At 42.2% G+C, this 15282-nt stretch overlaps 1 protein-coding gene across 5 annotated transcripts in view; it reads left to right on the forward strand.

Annotated features, from left to right (window-relative positions):
* LOC119955474 (cip1-interacting zinc finger protein-like) overlaps positions 1 to 15282 on the forward strand; it is a 66645-nt gene that overhangs the window by 41519 nt on the left and 9844 nt on the right. For 3 of the 5 annotated variants that reach the window (XM_038781686.1, XM_038781689.1, XM_038781687.1), the window contains 4 exons: positions 2870 to 2983; positions 6642 to 6809; positions 8289 to 8340; positions 12283 to 12404. In XM_038781686.1, coding sequence (XP_038637614.1) covers positions 2870 to 2983; positions 6642 to 6809; positions 8289 to 8340; positions 12283 to 12404 — 456 coding nt within the window. The remainder of the gene's footprint in view (positions 1 to 2869; positions 2984 to 6641; positions 6810 to 8288; positions 8341 to 12282; positions 12405 to 15282) is intronic. The other 2 variants (XM_038781688.1, XM_038781690.1) reach the window with 2 other exon arrangements.

A 15282-nucleotide genomic window follows, 5' to 3' on the forward strand; every position in this document is an offset into this window, starting at 1 on the left:
TCTCGCTTGGATCTCTCTCTCCCTGGGTGGGTTTGGAAAGCAGGAGGAGCATTTGGCTCCCATTCCCTTGCTGGATGCGATTATCTGTTGGTTTGATTGTAATCCAAACGTGTCGTTGTGTGGCATATACGTAACTCCCCTTAGGGAGGGGGTTTTCGTGCATTTTCTTCTGTTTTTGTTAGGATAAACCTGCTCTTGACTTCCACATGGATTTAGATAGATTTGGTATCCAAAGGGAGGAGGCTGCGGTGGGTTGGCATTGTGCCATTGGCGCTGCTGGAGTTGAGGAGGCCGCATGTTGGTGCGCACCCAACCGTCGCACGGTGATTGTCGGGCTGTGGGCATGGAAGGGGTGCACCGTTTTGTCATTTTTTTTTTGTTTGTGACTTTGTCCTGTCTATCCCGAAGCTTCTGATGGGCTGTATGAGTATCCAATCCTGCCTTATTATTATATCAAGCCGACTGTGATGTTATTCTCCTGTTCCACTCTGTATTCATGTATGTTAAACTGTTATTTCCTCCTTCCTACTTATGGGATATATTATTTTATAACTTGGTTGCGTAATTCTTTAAAATGCAAAATCTCAATAAATATACTTTTCTTTTTAAAAAAAATTGGGAATGTGCAGAAGCTAGAATTGGAAGAGCTTGGAGATCTTGGAGAATTTGAGGGCTGAAAGAGATTACACATAGGGAGGAGTGAAGTCGTGGAGGAAGTTGAAAACCTGTTACAAGTTAGGATATGTTTTGCATCAGTTTTTGCAAGGTGGAGCAGAAACTCAATTTCTCCCTCCACAGATCTGCCAGACTTGAGTATTAACGGAACTTTGTATTTTTATGTCTGATTTCCAGTATCCAAAATAATTTGCTTTTATTTCACCTTAAAATCTACCTCTTTGATATCAGCGTTAGCCTTCTGGTTTCCCCTTGGTTCCCAACTCCGGAAGCATTTTGTTACATGAAGGGCAATAAATAAAGTGCCTTTAAGTTGTTTTGGTGTGTTGTATCTGTAAATCCTCAGATACTAGCAACCAGTTCACTTACGCAAAGGTTTTACCTAGGTGTCTTTAATAACACATTCACGTTCAACAATGTTTATTACACATAATTTACCTGTATGCTGTCCACAAATAAGATTGGTTTATACTACCTGTGGGGATGGTTTGGTAGGTCGTGGATCTGATCTGTGAGCCCCTTTGGTTCGTCATCACGAAGGTGGTTCATGCACGCTGTTTCTGCCTTCCTACCTTCTCTGGACAGCCGCCTTGATTGCCTCTGCCTGGAGTCTTCCCTCCTGATGTGTCACGGGTACCTGTTTTTATCCCCTTCCTTTGTGCTCTTTTGCCCTTTCCTCTGGCTTTCTGCCAATGATGCCTCAGGAGGGGGGGGTCTCAGTAGCCAATGGTCCGGTTGATGACCGTTTGACAGACCACCTGAGCCTGCCCCAGGTGTCCCATCTCTGGTGGTGTGGGCTGCACATAACCTGTTCCTATATTAGGTAACAGCAGAACTCTGGGTGACAAAGTCTGGCCCAATCTGGGCTACTGGCAATAGACCTCTGCATACCAATAGTGTGTGAAGATCTCCTGATGGGCGATTGACTGGGCGGGTTCAGACATGTTCTGGCAGCTTGTCAGTTGATTGTATGTTTGAACTTGCCCAGTTCGAATCCCCATGGTGATGTGTGCCTGTGGCTTGATTTAAAGTGCCCAATTCTTTAATTTAAAATACCCAATTGTATTGGGCCCAAATCTAGGCCTTGCTAGGTTACCACAGGTGGTTGTCCTAATTAGAATTTTAAAAAAAAATTACTATACCCGTTGGCATATGAGATGAATATTCAACTTAATTAAACAAGGCTCTCTTTTGAGAAACTATTTGGCTCTTTTCCGATTTGTCGCACTGTCTGAGAGACCAGTGGGAATGGATTCAGTGGTAGCTTTCAATGAAAAATTAGGATCAATATCTGAAAAATAAACATTTGCACTGCTTTGGGAAAAGTGCAATGTGTGGAACTAATTTGATGGTTCTCGCAAAAGAGCTAGCACAAGCACAATGGGCTGAATGGTCACTATTGCGTCATTCTATTGGAGATTGAAAATTGTCATTGTAGAGAAAAACAAGAAAAGGGTTTGAGAGAAAGTTCATATTATTTTGAAAGCCAGACCTGGCTATTAATAGGGCTGTTAAAACAAAGTTGATACTGGAGCTGTTCTATTTGTTGCAGGCACTCGTACCCGAGCCTGCTGTCGCAATCGTTGATCTCGGTGTAGTTCAGATTTATTGCCTTGTGTGGTGGTGGGCCTTTAGGAACAATTGGCTTTTACAACCAAGCAGCTTGCTGAGCAACTTTAGAGGGGAGTGAACATACAATGCGGGCATGTGAACCATGGCATGTGGCACTGGGAATGTCGGCATCACCGGGTAGGGTTAGTGTTCCTTAAGTGATTTCAATAAACCATGCCTAAGTTGTGTCATTGGGTTCTTTATATTACAAAACTCAGCTGATGCAAACGAATCGTCTGCTGTTGTGGGTCAACACCGGGAAAATGACCTCCAGTTCAATTTTGCAATTTGTCAATGGCGAGATTTGGGTTCAGTGTCTCTGGGCTCCTAGCCCAGTACCATCAGCTCTAGAGTGATGTATCCTGCCATCTTTGTTCTTCCCAGTAAACGAGGTGAGTGAATCCTCGTCCTAAGAGGCCAAGCATCATCATACAATACAAGGGAAAGATGCAGCTGTTTAAAGCCCGGCATTGCTTACAAGGGACTAGGTTCAGCTGGTCCTTTTTTGTTTTTGAGGGAGATTGCTGGCCCATTCCCACCCCTGGCTGTAGCTGTATCATTTATGTTCTCTGTTTCTCACCAGCTTGCTAAGCTCTCGCTGCGGCCTTTCTGCACTGTCTGCAGCCGACACTTCAAAACCCCCCGAAAGTTTGTGGAGCACATGAAGTCGCCAGAGCACAAGCAGAAAGTGGAAGAGGTACACTAAGCTTTTTCTAGGCTTTTCACTTGTTTCCATAATGGAATACAGGGGAAATTAAAAATGGGGGGAAAAAATGTTGACACCTTGTTTCTGAATGGCTGTCCTCCTGCTCGAGGCGATAACAGGCCAGTTACCATCCTCTGCAATATCTTGCGTTTAGGTGCTTTTAATGGATTAAAACATCCAAGGTGCTCCAGTGATCATTATCCAATGAAATTTGACAATGACCTACACAAGGAGATAATAAGATAAACCAGAAGTATGTTACAGGAGTAGAGAAAGACCGATGTTTAGGGATGGATTTCCAGATCTTTAGGACCTTGGTAGCTGGAGCACCGGCTCCAAAGGTGGAAATCGGGAAATGCATGAGGCCAGACTGGAGATGTGCAACGGTCTTGCACGGTTCCAGGGTTGGAGGAGGTTACAGGGATTGTGAGGGGTGAGGCCGTAGAGGGTTTTGAACACCAGATGAGAAATGTAAAATTTGAGGAGACCATGGAACTCGATGACTTCTATTTTATAACAAGACTGCTACACATGATGTATGTGAGCAGAGATGAGTGGGGCAGTCAATGCCTTTCCTTTAACGTTTGGAATCTGTGATCTTTTAACTCGGTCTCGGCAGCCAAACAGTGTTGACACTCAGTTGAAATAGTCATTCAAATATAACCAAGTGTCATTTTCTGATTTTGTTTTCCCTCTGGTTGGGCACGTTCTTTAGGGCCCCAATCTGGCTCTCCAGTCCCACTTTTGTCTTGGTTTCAGAGGGTCATTGGTTTGGGTTTGAGTTTAACTCGGCTGACATTCCAGTGTGATACTGAAGGAGTACATCGTTTGAATGAGGCATTAACTGAAGCCCTTTCAAATGATTCTTGGGGAAGGTGATGGGGTTGGATTCTAAAAAGAGCAGATTAAATTATTTGAAAAACTTCTCCATCCAAACTAATGCTTTTTTGTATTCCATTCTTCCTTCCGTTTGGGTCACATTTCTAATTGTAACTATCCAGATCCCTTGAGGTCTGTTCGGAGTGGGCTGGCTTAACCATCCGCATTGTATCCCCACTGAGTTGAAACCTGCAACATTGGTACTTAGTAATCAAATTATTGCCAACTTGAATGATGAGGATTGTGACAGCCCGCTATCTGTTTTGGAGGCAGGCAAACCACTGCCTGGGCCCGGGACCATCTATGTTCACCTTTCTGGAAAACCTGCAAATGTATTATTACTCAAATCTGTGCACTCCTTGTTCTTTGTAGCCAATCAGAGGAATTGTGGCTCTAATTTAATTTGTTCAGTAGCCGTAGGGGCTCTGTTAAAACTGGTTACATGTTTTTGATGTCCTGATTAAAATGCCAGCCTCCATGGAGACTGAAATGTATCCTGGCAAATACAAATGAAGCATTATATTAACAAGTCATTCAGGCCTCCTATTGAGCAGGAACACATGAAGCTAAAGCTGCCCTTTGTCCACATGTTATCTAAATTACAAATGTTTTAGTTTACAGAGGGCACAATACGTTTAACTGGAATATTAAGTCATTTCAAACTGGGTTCTGCAAGGTTGTGCGGTTATCGACTGAAAATAAATAGTTCCTCTCATCTAACATGCTTTCTCTACGATATTTCATGCATTGTGTTACTCCCGTTAACCTTTATCCATCTATCCCACTTGAATAAATACAATCTCTTTGTAATTTTTCATACCAAAATTATGTATCCCCTTAGCCTATGCTTCCCAAGTGGATAACCTTAACCCATGAGTCCTGAGGCTGGATATTATTTAATTTTAAAATAAATTTACAGTACCCAATTCTTTTTTTCCTTTTTGTTTCCAGTTAAGGGGCAGTTTAGCGTGGCCAATCCACCTACCCTGCATACCTTTGGGTTGTGGGGGTGAGACCCACGCAAACACGGGGAGAATGTGCAAACTCCACACGGACAGTGACCCAGGGCCGGGATCGAACCTGGGTCCTCGGCGCCGTGAGGCAGCGGTGGCTGAATATTATTTAGTCATTGTCCTCGGCAAGTCCTAAAGTGACAATATTCTTTATCATCTACAAAGATTAAAAGACTGGATTCAGTATTATGAGAGTTTCTTGATTCTCTGAAGAATCCGCCCTTTGACTCCTCCCCTCGCACATTTGCATGCTGTTTCTTGGTGACGTCATCCAAAAATGTGGGATCGCATTCCAGTTTTGTGATATTCCTTAAGTCACTGCCCCGTTTAACTAGACAGTTCAGAACTGTGGCAGCCTATTTAACCCAATTGTACAACCCCATATTCTCTCAATCAGAAATGCTGCCTCCTTAATATTGTCCATCTGCCCCACCTCACTCTTTTTGCTGTCAAAACCCTCTCCTGCATCTTTGTCACCTCTGGTCTTGGCTACTCGTTGGGGCTGTGAAGTACTTCCTGTATCCTACATTGCATCAAGTGACCTCGACTCATCGCTCCAGTGCCCACTGACTTACATGGGCTCCCGATTTCCCAAAATCTCAAACTTAAAAATTATCATCCTTGTGTCTAATTCTCTGGTAATCTAAAATTAAATAGGAAAGTATCGAACACATATACAACAAGTCGGGCAGCATCTGTAAGGAGAGGAAGTAAAGGTAACTGGATCAACGACAGTGTATCCCACTCTTGGAATTCTTGGGCAGTCAAATTTACCGTCATAATCTTTTGTGGTCCTGTTTCCACGAACCTATCTCAGCTGATTTAACTGAAAGCTCCGTGTTTTGTATGTCGTACACTACTGACATGTATATACACCGTTTCAGATTAGTTGGGTTTACGATTGATTTTTAAAACTCCTTTGTGTTCTCATCTCGTTGATTCCTTGTAATCGTGCTCTCGCCTGTTAATTGGGTGCACGATGTAGGCTGGGCCACCAATGCCATTCAATCATTTGTACCAAATTTAATTAGATTGCCTAAATAACATCAGATTTTCTATGAACCACAGATGAACCACACTATGCAGTCTCGAAACAGGGCGGTATGTTGGATTAGATTCAGCGTCCATCCTGCATTTGCAGTGCACTGATTGCCAGTGCACTGTAGCTGCAGGATGTATGTTCCACAGGGTGCACTGCAGCAACTTACCAGCCAAGGTTACTTTGACAGGATATCCCTTCCCTGACCTCCCCCACCAAGGGCAGAAATGTTGGGAGGTCTTTCATTGGAACCATTCCTTCATTGCCCCATGGTCAGAAACTTGGTATTCCCTACCTGGCACCATCGTGGGCAACAGTCACCAGAAAGGTGGCAGCGTTTGAGAAGAATTCCCTGTATCACTTTCTCGGCAAATAGAGATGGGCAATAAATGTGATCTGGCTGCATTATCCACCTTGGAGGAATACAATTCGAACGATAGAATCACATGAGCTCAGATAGTACTGCTGCACTTGTGGGAGAGTGTAATATCGGTATGACGAGCAATTTACTGTGGTGATTTCTATCACAAATATAGACTAGAGAAATTTATAATGGGAGAAAAATGTTGGCGGGAAGTGGATGCAGATGCAAGATATTTATGCCCTGTGTCTGACGATAATATTTGACACAAAATTCAAATAATTATGCTGCATCGACATGCTACCATCGCTAACTTGTGTAATAATTGCACATTGGTGAATTACATATTGTTTTCAGGTTAAGCTGCAGAGTAGTTCCCAAGATAAAGACCAGGCTGGACAAGACTATCCAGAGGACCTGATCACTGTTGATGCAGTTGGTTGCTTTGATGAAGATGATGAAGAAGGGATGACTGAGGATGATGACAGTGTTTCTGATTGTTTAAGTGATAGGGATTCTCAGCAGGTTTGTCAATATACTGTTGAAATGGTTTGTATTTCCCTGCATCCACACACATCTAAATCTTATTTACTATATGATTTTATTAGAGGCGCCAAATATTCAGCTTTATTTTTTATTTCCTGTGTAATAACTTGTGAAATTTTTCAGTGTGTGCTCTCTTGGTGTAGTTGGTTCTTAATACCATATAACAAAAGTGTGCAATTCCACTGATTTGCATCATTGTTGAAAATTAAGCACCTCTTCTACAACAACAATATGCATTTATAACATACTTTTAACTTGATAAATATTCTTAGACTTTTCAAGAGCGTTATCGAACAGAATTTCACACCAAGACACCAATATATACTTGGATAGGTCACCAAATGATTGATCCAATAGTAGGTTTTAAGAACAGTCTTAGACCAGAGAGAGGTGGAGAGGTTTATGGAGGGTCTTTTATGGCGTGCAAGGGCCGAGGCAGCTGAAGGCATAGCTGCTAATCGTGCAGGGAAAGGAAATGGGGGTGCGCAAGAGGCCAGAATTGGAAAAACCACAGGACTTCGAATGGTTGTAGAGGTGGAGGAGGTCACAGAGATTGGAAAGGGTGGGGCCATTGGATGGATTTGAAAATCAGAATAAAAATTTTAAAATAGTTGCTAGACTGGAAGCCAATATGGACGCATAAACTCCGAGGTGGGAACTGTTTAATATTCCAATTTAAAACTTGTTCTGGGGAAATGAACAAGCAGAAACATTATTATGGCCTTTTTTTAAAAAAAATAAAAATAATAATAAAAGGCACAAGTTTGAAATTAGTAAATGGTTCAATTTTGCTGGTGTTCGTGGGATGAAGAACTCGAGCACAAAATTTACAACCCTTGCACAAGGTTAGAAATGAGGGAAAAAGTATCCAGAGGATGGTGGACAGGTAAAATAGAGGGTGGTTTATTTGAGGGCCATTGGATATCTCCTCAGCAGATAATGGATTGATAGGAGAAGGCAGACACTGGCCCTTAAATTAGGGGATCAACATTGTCTGGAGGAGAGAAATATCTGCGCTGGACGTCCATAAATGGACTTTGAAGAGAAAGCGCTTGATAGAAAGAATAGCTACTTTTGACTGGATTTTGTTCATTGCTTGGCTTCCCTGGAACGCTGTGGAATTTTACAATCTCTTGAGTAAAATGTGCATTTTAGGTAGGGGTGGCACGGTTCACAGTGCCAGGGTCCCCGGTTCGATTCCCCGCTTGGGTCACTGTCTGCACGTTCTCCCCGTGTCTGCATGGGTTTCCTCCGGGTGCTCCGGTTTCCTCCCACAAGTCCCGAAAGATGTGCTGTTAGGTGAATTGGCCATTCTGAATTCTCCCTCAGTGTCCCCTATCAGGCGCCGGAATGTGGCGACTAAGGGATTTTCACAGTAACGTCATTGCAGTGTTAATGTCAGCCTACTTGTGATAATAAAGATTATTATTTTTATAAACATGTGCTTTGTACATTTAGGCTTTGCTGTCAGAGTTTGAGAAGGAGCCATATGACGCAGAGACGGTGTATGGTGAGTACAAAAGAAGTAAGCTAATGTATTTCATGCAGTGAGTTTTGTACTAAAATCTATAAATTTGCCCCAATAGCACATTATAGAATTTAATGGGTACTTTAGTCTGTTAGCCTGTGATTTTGAGATGTTTAATTAGATCAGAAGGTTTGACTTCGTAACAAGCAGCTGTGTTTACATAGTGCCTCTAATGTTCCATGGAACATCACAGAAATATAATTGGACAATTGACACCAAGTCAAAGGAGATATTGGGACAGTTCTCGAAGACACTTGGTTAGGGAGGTAGATTTTAAGGAAGGCCTTAAAAGAGGAGAGAAAGCCAAATAAAGTTTGGGAAGGGAATTTCAGAGCTTGCAGACTAGACAGCTGAAGGCATGGTCACTAGTGAGGGATTCATATGAGGCAGAGGTTTGAGGGATGCAAAATTAAAGGGTTGTAGGGTTGAAGAGATATGGAGGAATTTGAGTACAAGGATGAGAATTTTAAATTCGAGGGATTGGTGAATTGCAAGCCAGTAGATCATCAAGCCCAGGGAAGGTTTATGACACGGCACAGGTTATGATGTAGTTGGATAGTTTTGGCCGAGCTCATGTTTATGGAGCGTTCAGGAGAGCATTAGAACAGGTAGGTTTGGAGGTAACAGAAGCACGAGTGAGTGTTTCAGCAGGAGATGGGCTGAAAGAGGGGTAGAGACGGGTAATGTTACGGAGATTGAGCTCAATGGTCTTAGTGGTGGAAAGGATATAGGATCCAAAGCTCAGCTCATTGTCAAATAGGGAACCAAGATTACAGTCTAGGGTAGATTGGGGGGGGGGTCCAATTGTGGGGTTGAATCAATGACACTGGAATGTAGCTTATTTTTGGGGCTTAAGCCAGTAGCAAATTAAGGGACTATGCCAGATTTAAAAGGGAGGGAAGGGGAGTGAACTGGCTCCAGTATCAGTTAGCATGGAGGCCATTAAGGGAAATTGGGTAGTCAGCAGTTTAATGGGAATAGGGTTGAGGGAGCAGCTGGGACGTGTGGTTAAGAAGAGTTGAGCGGAGTTGGGAGGTCAACTAAGTGCAGGTCTGAGGTACCATAATGAGTTATTTACCTGGGCGGCACGATGGCGCAGTGGTTTGCACTGCTGCCTCAAGTCGCTGAGGACCCGGGTTCGATCCCGGCCCAGGATCACTCTCACCCCCACAACCTAAAGATGTGCAGGCTAGGTGGATTGGGCACGCTAAATTGTCCCTTGGAGTTTAAAAAAAATTATTTTAAAAGAGTTATTTATTTGACTCGTAATCGGGAGACCTCAATTAATGAATCAGCAAAATTAGTTCCCATCATGGCAGCTGGGCAATTTAAATTCCATTAGTTAACTTTTTTTTAAATACCTGGAATAAAATGTTTCTATAATGAGCCAGTAACAAAATGGCCTATCAGTCAATCAGTTGTACTAAACCATTACTAATATGTCACTGGAAGAGTAACTTCACCAAGAGGACTGCAGTAATTCAAGACACTTGCTCACCACTACTTTCTAAAGCTCCGTTGGGGAGGCCAATAAAATGTTGGCCGTATCAGTCATGACCACATCCCATGAATTAATGTAAAAATAATTAGGAATGAGAATAAGGATAGGGAATGTTACCATTGGGAATGTTATCTTGGTGTGGGAGGGAAGGATACAGCAGAGGGTGACACAGTGGTAAGCACTGCTGCCTCGCAGCTCCAAGGATCCGAGCCTTTGGGTGACTGTGGAGTCTGCACATTCTCCCCGTGTCTGCATGGGTTTCCTCCGGATGCTCCGGTTTCCTCCCACAGTCCAAACATGTGCAGGTTAGGCCAATTAGCCATGATCAATGCACGGGGTTATGGGGATAATGGAGCTAGGTGGAGTGCTCTTCGGAGGCCGAATGGCCTCCTTTGCTATAGGAATTCCACAGAGAGGCCACTGAATGGTCGGTCTCGATCTTGATAGCCTTGGTGAAAAATAAGTCCATGAGCTCTTCATTTGTTGGAGGAAGCTGAGGAGAAGGGTTTAAGGAGGATGTTTAGTAGCAGGGAAAAGAAGCAAGAAATGATCTTGTCTGGGAGTCTCCCAATGTTACCACATGAATTTGCTTATTGGTGACACTTTTTTGTATGTTTCACACTCTGCTAAGCTGCTTATTCCCAGGGAGACTGTTGTGCGCTGTGGTTAACATCGGTGGTTTAAAATGATCAGTGTTCATTCTAATTCCAGCACCTTCAATTTTTTCTTAAAAAAACAAACAGGATGACAAACCTGCTCAACAAAATGGATTGGACTTGGTCCATAGTACTAACTACCCTCCGATTTGTTCATTGCAGTTAGGAATTCATTAGTTCCCTCCAAGCAGAATGATGGGCTGGTGATGTACTGAACACGAATGTTGTGTAGGATGGGGAGAATTGTTAGGTTAATATAAACAGAAACAAACTCTGTGCCTATTTTGATAATTGACCTGCAATTACTTCAGGCTATCGATGTACAGAGTTGGAATGGTCTGATTTCTTAAGGAAGAAGGAAAATGTAGCAGCGGACAGCTTATGTTAAGCATTCCCTCCTTGCCTACATTTTTTAAAAAAACACCTTTTAAAAAAAAAAAACAAAAAACGTTGATTTTTTAAAAAAAAAGTTTCCTCACCCAGGCAACTTGTGTGAGATATTCCTGGGTGGAGATGCCTGCATTCTGTGACACCTATATTCATCTCTCTAGGATTGCAACTTTGCTGTGATCTAAAAGAAATCCAGGAGTAGCCAGTCCTAAACACCTACACAAATGCCCATTTGTCCAGCACCGTATAGTGCACACTGCCATTGCTTTACCCGTTACCATCCTCCAGTACATTGCAGTTGGCGAGATTTTTCTGGAACCACCAACCCTTAGGAACAGGCTCCTCAAACCTGTTCCGCCATCATTCAATCACATAGTGATAGATCTGAACCTCTGCTCTATTTCCCAGCTTTGATCCGTATCCCCTTGAAACTCCTAATCTAACAAAACTCTATTACACTTGCTCTGAAAATTCAAATTGATTCCCAACCTCTACAGCAATCTCTCTGTAACTAACCTATCAAATTATTTTTTAAAACTGTAAACACCTGTATTAGATCATCCTTTAACCTTCTAGACTCGAGCAAACACAGAATAAGTTTATACAGCCTAGCCTTATAATTAACCCTGTCTGCCCTGCTTATCAAGGCTTCATTTTTTTTCTTTTGCTTCTGCAAGTTGTTCATCAGCTAATCGTCTTCAGGATCCCAAATTCATCCGAGTACAAGTTGAAAGAAAAAACATAACTGTTTTGTATTGGGAAGTTGATCGTTGAAATTAATGGCTTAGCAAACCGTCCCTGCTGGACCCATAGCTGTTGAGTTCACAGACTGCACAACAGAACCTTTTGGAAGCAAGTTTGAGTGAGGCTTTTCCTTTTCAAGTTCAATTTCTCTTTTCGAAAATTGGAGTATCTTTAGCTTATCTAGAACCATTTCTTCACCAACATTAGATCACAAATTTGAAAACCCTAAATCACTCGGTTTGTATCTGCTGAGTGCAGATAAACTGGGTCCTGTAAAGTTTCTTAAGTTTATCCTACGGCATAACTATGTGTATCCAGATTCATTGCTGTGGCTTTCCATTGTGGTATCATTGCAAAGCTTTCCTCTCACAAATGCACCTCCATATCTCTGAATTCTGAAAGGGGATTTCTGCTTTTTGCTCATAGCCATCAATCTTTAAAAGCTAATCATGCTGACTTAAGGCCAGGAGCAAAGTTTCTGTTAACTCTTATACGCTGAATTTTTTTGATTAAACAAAATTCTTGTATGCATTTCCTTTTTTTTTTACTTCTGATTTGTTTTGTGTGTTTTGATGACAAGGGCACATTCAATGTAACATACAGTGATCGTCTTGGTTCCACTCCCCTCCACAGGCCAGGAATTTGTGGTCCCTGTGACCGGTTTCCTCTGCAAGCTGTGTCACAAATTCTACCATTCTGAATCCACTGCCAGATTTACCCACTGCAAGTCACTGATGCATTTTCAGAACCTTCAGGTTAGATGGTTGTTCCATGATGTGGCCTGTGTTTCATTCTCTCCATTTCTCCGCGTTCTCGTCTCGCCCGACCTCTCTTCCGCTCCACCCTTTTCATCTGCTTTTCCTTCTCTACCTACTTACCCCCTCTCGTCACTCTTCGCTGCACCCTCCACTCCCACTCTTTACCTTGCTGCATCTTTTGCATTCACTCTGGTTTTTCTTTTCTGCATCTGGTGTTTGGCGTTGTCCCAGACTTGCTTTAAAGTCCCTTCTTCTACTGAATGCAGTTTGATTATTGTGGAAGCAACTAGTTATCCAATTTAAGCAAAAATGACCTGACCGTTTGGTCGTTTACTGCATTTTGATATAAAGTTAGACACACATTCGTTGCTTCACGTTTTGCCCTATTCAGTGTACCTCTACTCATTAACAGGCCAACATGACAATGAATTTGTTTAGATTTAATCTTTCTATACTCCCACCCTCAGTTGACCTGGTAATCCTGGAAATAAGCAGAATCAGATATCTTTAGATGACAAACAAACTACAACGGGATAACATAAACTTATTTCCAGCAATCTCAGTTCAGCTCCTTTATGAACTTGACTCATCGTCAGATTTGGGACTGAAATAGTTTGGCTCAGAGAGACTGCAAAGTGCGATTTTCTTTTTTAAGTTGCGTCAAAGAAGATTTTGAGTTTGGGTTTGAGGTACATTGTTTAGGCAAACAAGATTAGCTCTGCGTTGCACCTGTCCTTATGCAAGATCTTGGATGTGTTTAAAGCTGTCACTGTGAAGGGATTCGCCGCCCACCCCCACTTAGTGAAAAATGATAATGATGAGATATTGATAACTTTTTGATGGGAAAATTGGAGCAAGTCTGTGACCCACTATGCATTCACCTTTTATTGAACTATTTGTATTGATGTTGTTTTATATTGTGAGTTTTGAGTGATTTGTTCAATGTTTGAGGTATTCGTGGGCTATTGTTGCAGTCTGATAGTCACCTGTCCCACGTTTCATCTTTCATTTGAATGTTCTCGTGTAGTTTGCACTTTCAAAGTCTGTCATGCTAGGATGCATCGCCACTTTCTTTAGCTACGGTCCATGTGGTTTCACATTTCTCCTCCTTTCAACTTGAGATTACAGCATTATCTCTCTTGACATGTTAATTGTTCTCTAAAAGCTAATTAAGCAAAAAGTTATCTTGTCAGTTTTACATTTGTTCAGGGCTAATTTGCTACTTCCACCCCAAAGCATGCTGCCCTCAGCACAAACTAGGGAATGACTCCACAAAATGCAAGTGGAATAGACGCAGGGTTTGAAAACGGTCAGATTTTGTTTGTGCCCCTGTCGTGCAAGAGTACAGTGCACCGATCACATTTAGTCCAAACAGTGATAGATGATGTGTACTCATTAGTTTAATCCACCCCCAGTTTTTGCAGGTCAAACAAATGTGGCTTGTTCGTAGAATTCTATTAAGTAAATTTGTTACCCAGACTCCAGTTGGATTGATTACCAACTTTAAAGCTTTATATTTCACCTTTTTCTAGTCCATCTCATTAAGACAATTCAAGTATTTTTGTGTTTTGATGGTGCAGAACTACAGCGTGCTTTAATTTTTAAGCTGTCATCACTAGTTGGGGTCAATGGGAATAATGTTTTTAAAAATATGTATATTATTGACTTGCTTTCAAAGGATTGAATCTGAATTTTTGAGTTGACTTAGAGAGGCGGTGATTAGCCTTTTCTGATCACTTAATCTTGCTAGATCGAAGGGACTTGAGAGCGTCACAGGGACCAATGGTTCAGATGACCTTCGGACAGTCTGTACTTTCACAGTGTGATGCTGCTGATCACTGTACTCACCTGGTGCTGGGGTCACTGGTGGGATCTCTCTTCACAGATGGAACTGGGACATTGTGAACACTGGAAACACTCATCATGTCAGGCAGCATCAGTGAAGAGAGGAACCCAAGTCAACATGTCAACCTGTGGTCTTGTTTCTCTCTCCACGGGTGTCAGAACTTCTGAGTATTTCCAGTGTTTTCTTTATTTTTGGATTTACAGCAATTGCAGTACTTTGCTTTTGTAGAAAGACAACCAGTTGCATTGCTGCAAGGTTAAATAGTTTCAGTGAGTACCTGCTCCTGTACAAATAGCCAATGCTTGGTACCTGTGCGCAAAAATCCCAATTGCTCCAAAATGCATTTTATGTGTTTCTCTGCTTTTTTGTTGTGTGTGTGTGTTTGGTCCTAGAAAGGGTGATAGCGACATCATAGCAACAACACCACATTTCCTGGTTTCCAGTCAGCGGAATGTACGTTTCAGCATATTTGACTCGTGCTGCTCTTCCAATACTGGCTACACCAGTAGAATTATACGAGTTTGGGTCTATTCCCAAGGGGTTCATCAGCATCAGCCTCATTTGAACGCTCATCACATCAGCTTTGTGATTGAAACAACGCTAAGTAGCATGAAGCAGACTCTTGGGCACAAATCAAAACAAGGATATGGTCATGTAGCCGTGGCCAGTGGTTGATTTCTGGAGCCAGACTGGCAAATAGTGGATAGAGGAGTTTAAAATCATAAAAGATAGATTAAACAAAGAAAAAATCTTTCCAATTGTTGACGGGTCAGTAACAAGAGGGCGCAGGTTTTACGTTGATTTGCAAATGAAACGAGAGATGCCATGAAGAAAAACCTTTTGTCTAGAATTCGGAATGCACTGCCAGATGTGGTGGTGGATACAGATGCAACAGCTTTCAAAAGGGAATTGTAGAAATACATGTTTGGAAGAGAGAAAATTACAGGGAGATGGGACGAAAGAGCGAGAGGAGTAGGACTCACTGGATCAGTAAATAACCACCCTCCTGTATGATCGGCTGTTCTATGA

Source organism: Scyliorhinus canicula, chromosome 21 (genome assembly GCF_902713615.1).
Source record: "Scyliorhinus canicula chromosome 21, sScyCan1.1, whole genome shotgun sequence".
NCBI classification, from domain to species: domain Eukaryota; kingdom Metazoa; phylum Chordata; class Chondrichthyes; order Carcharhiniformes; family Scyliorhinidae; genus Scyliorhinus; species Scyliorhinus canicula.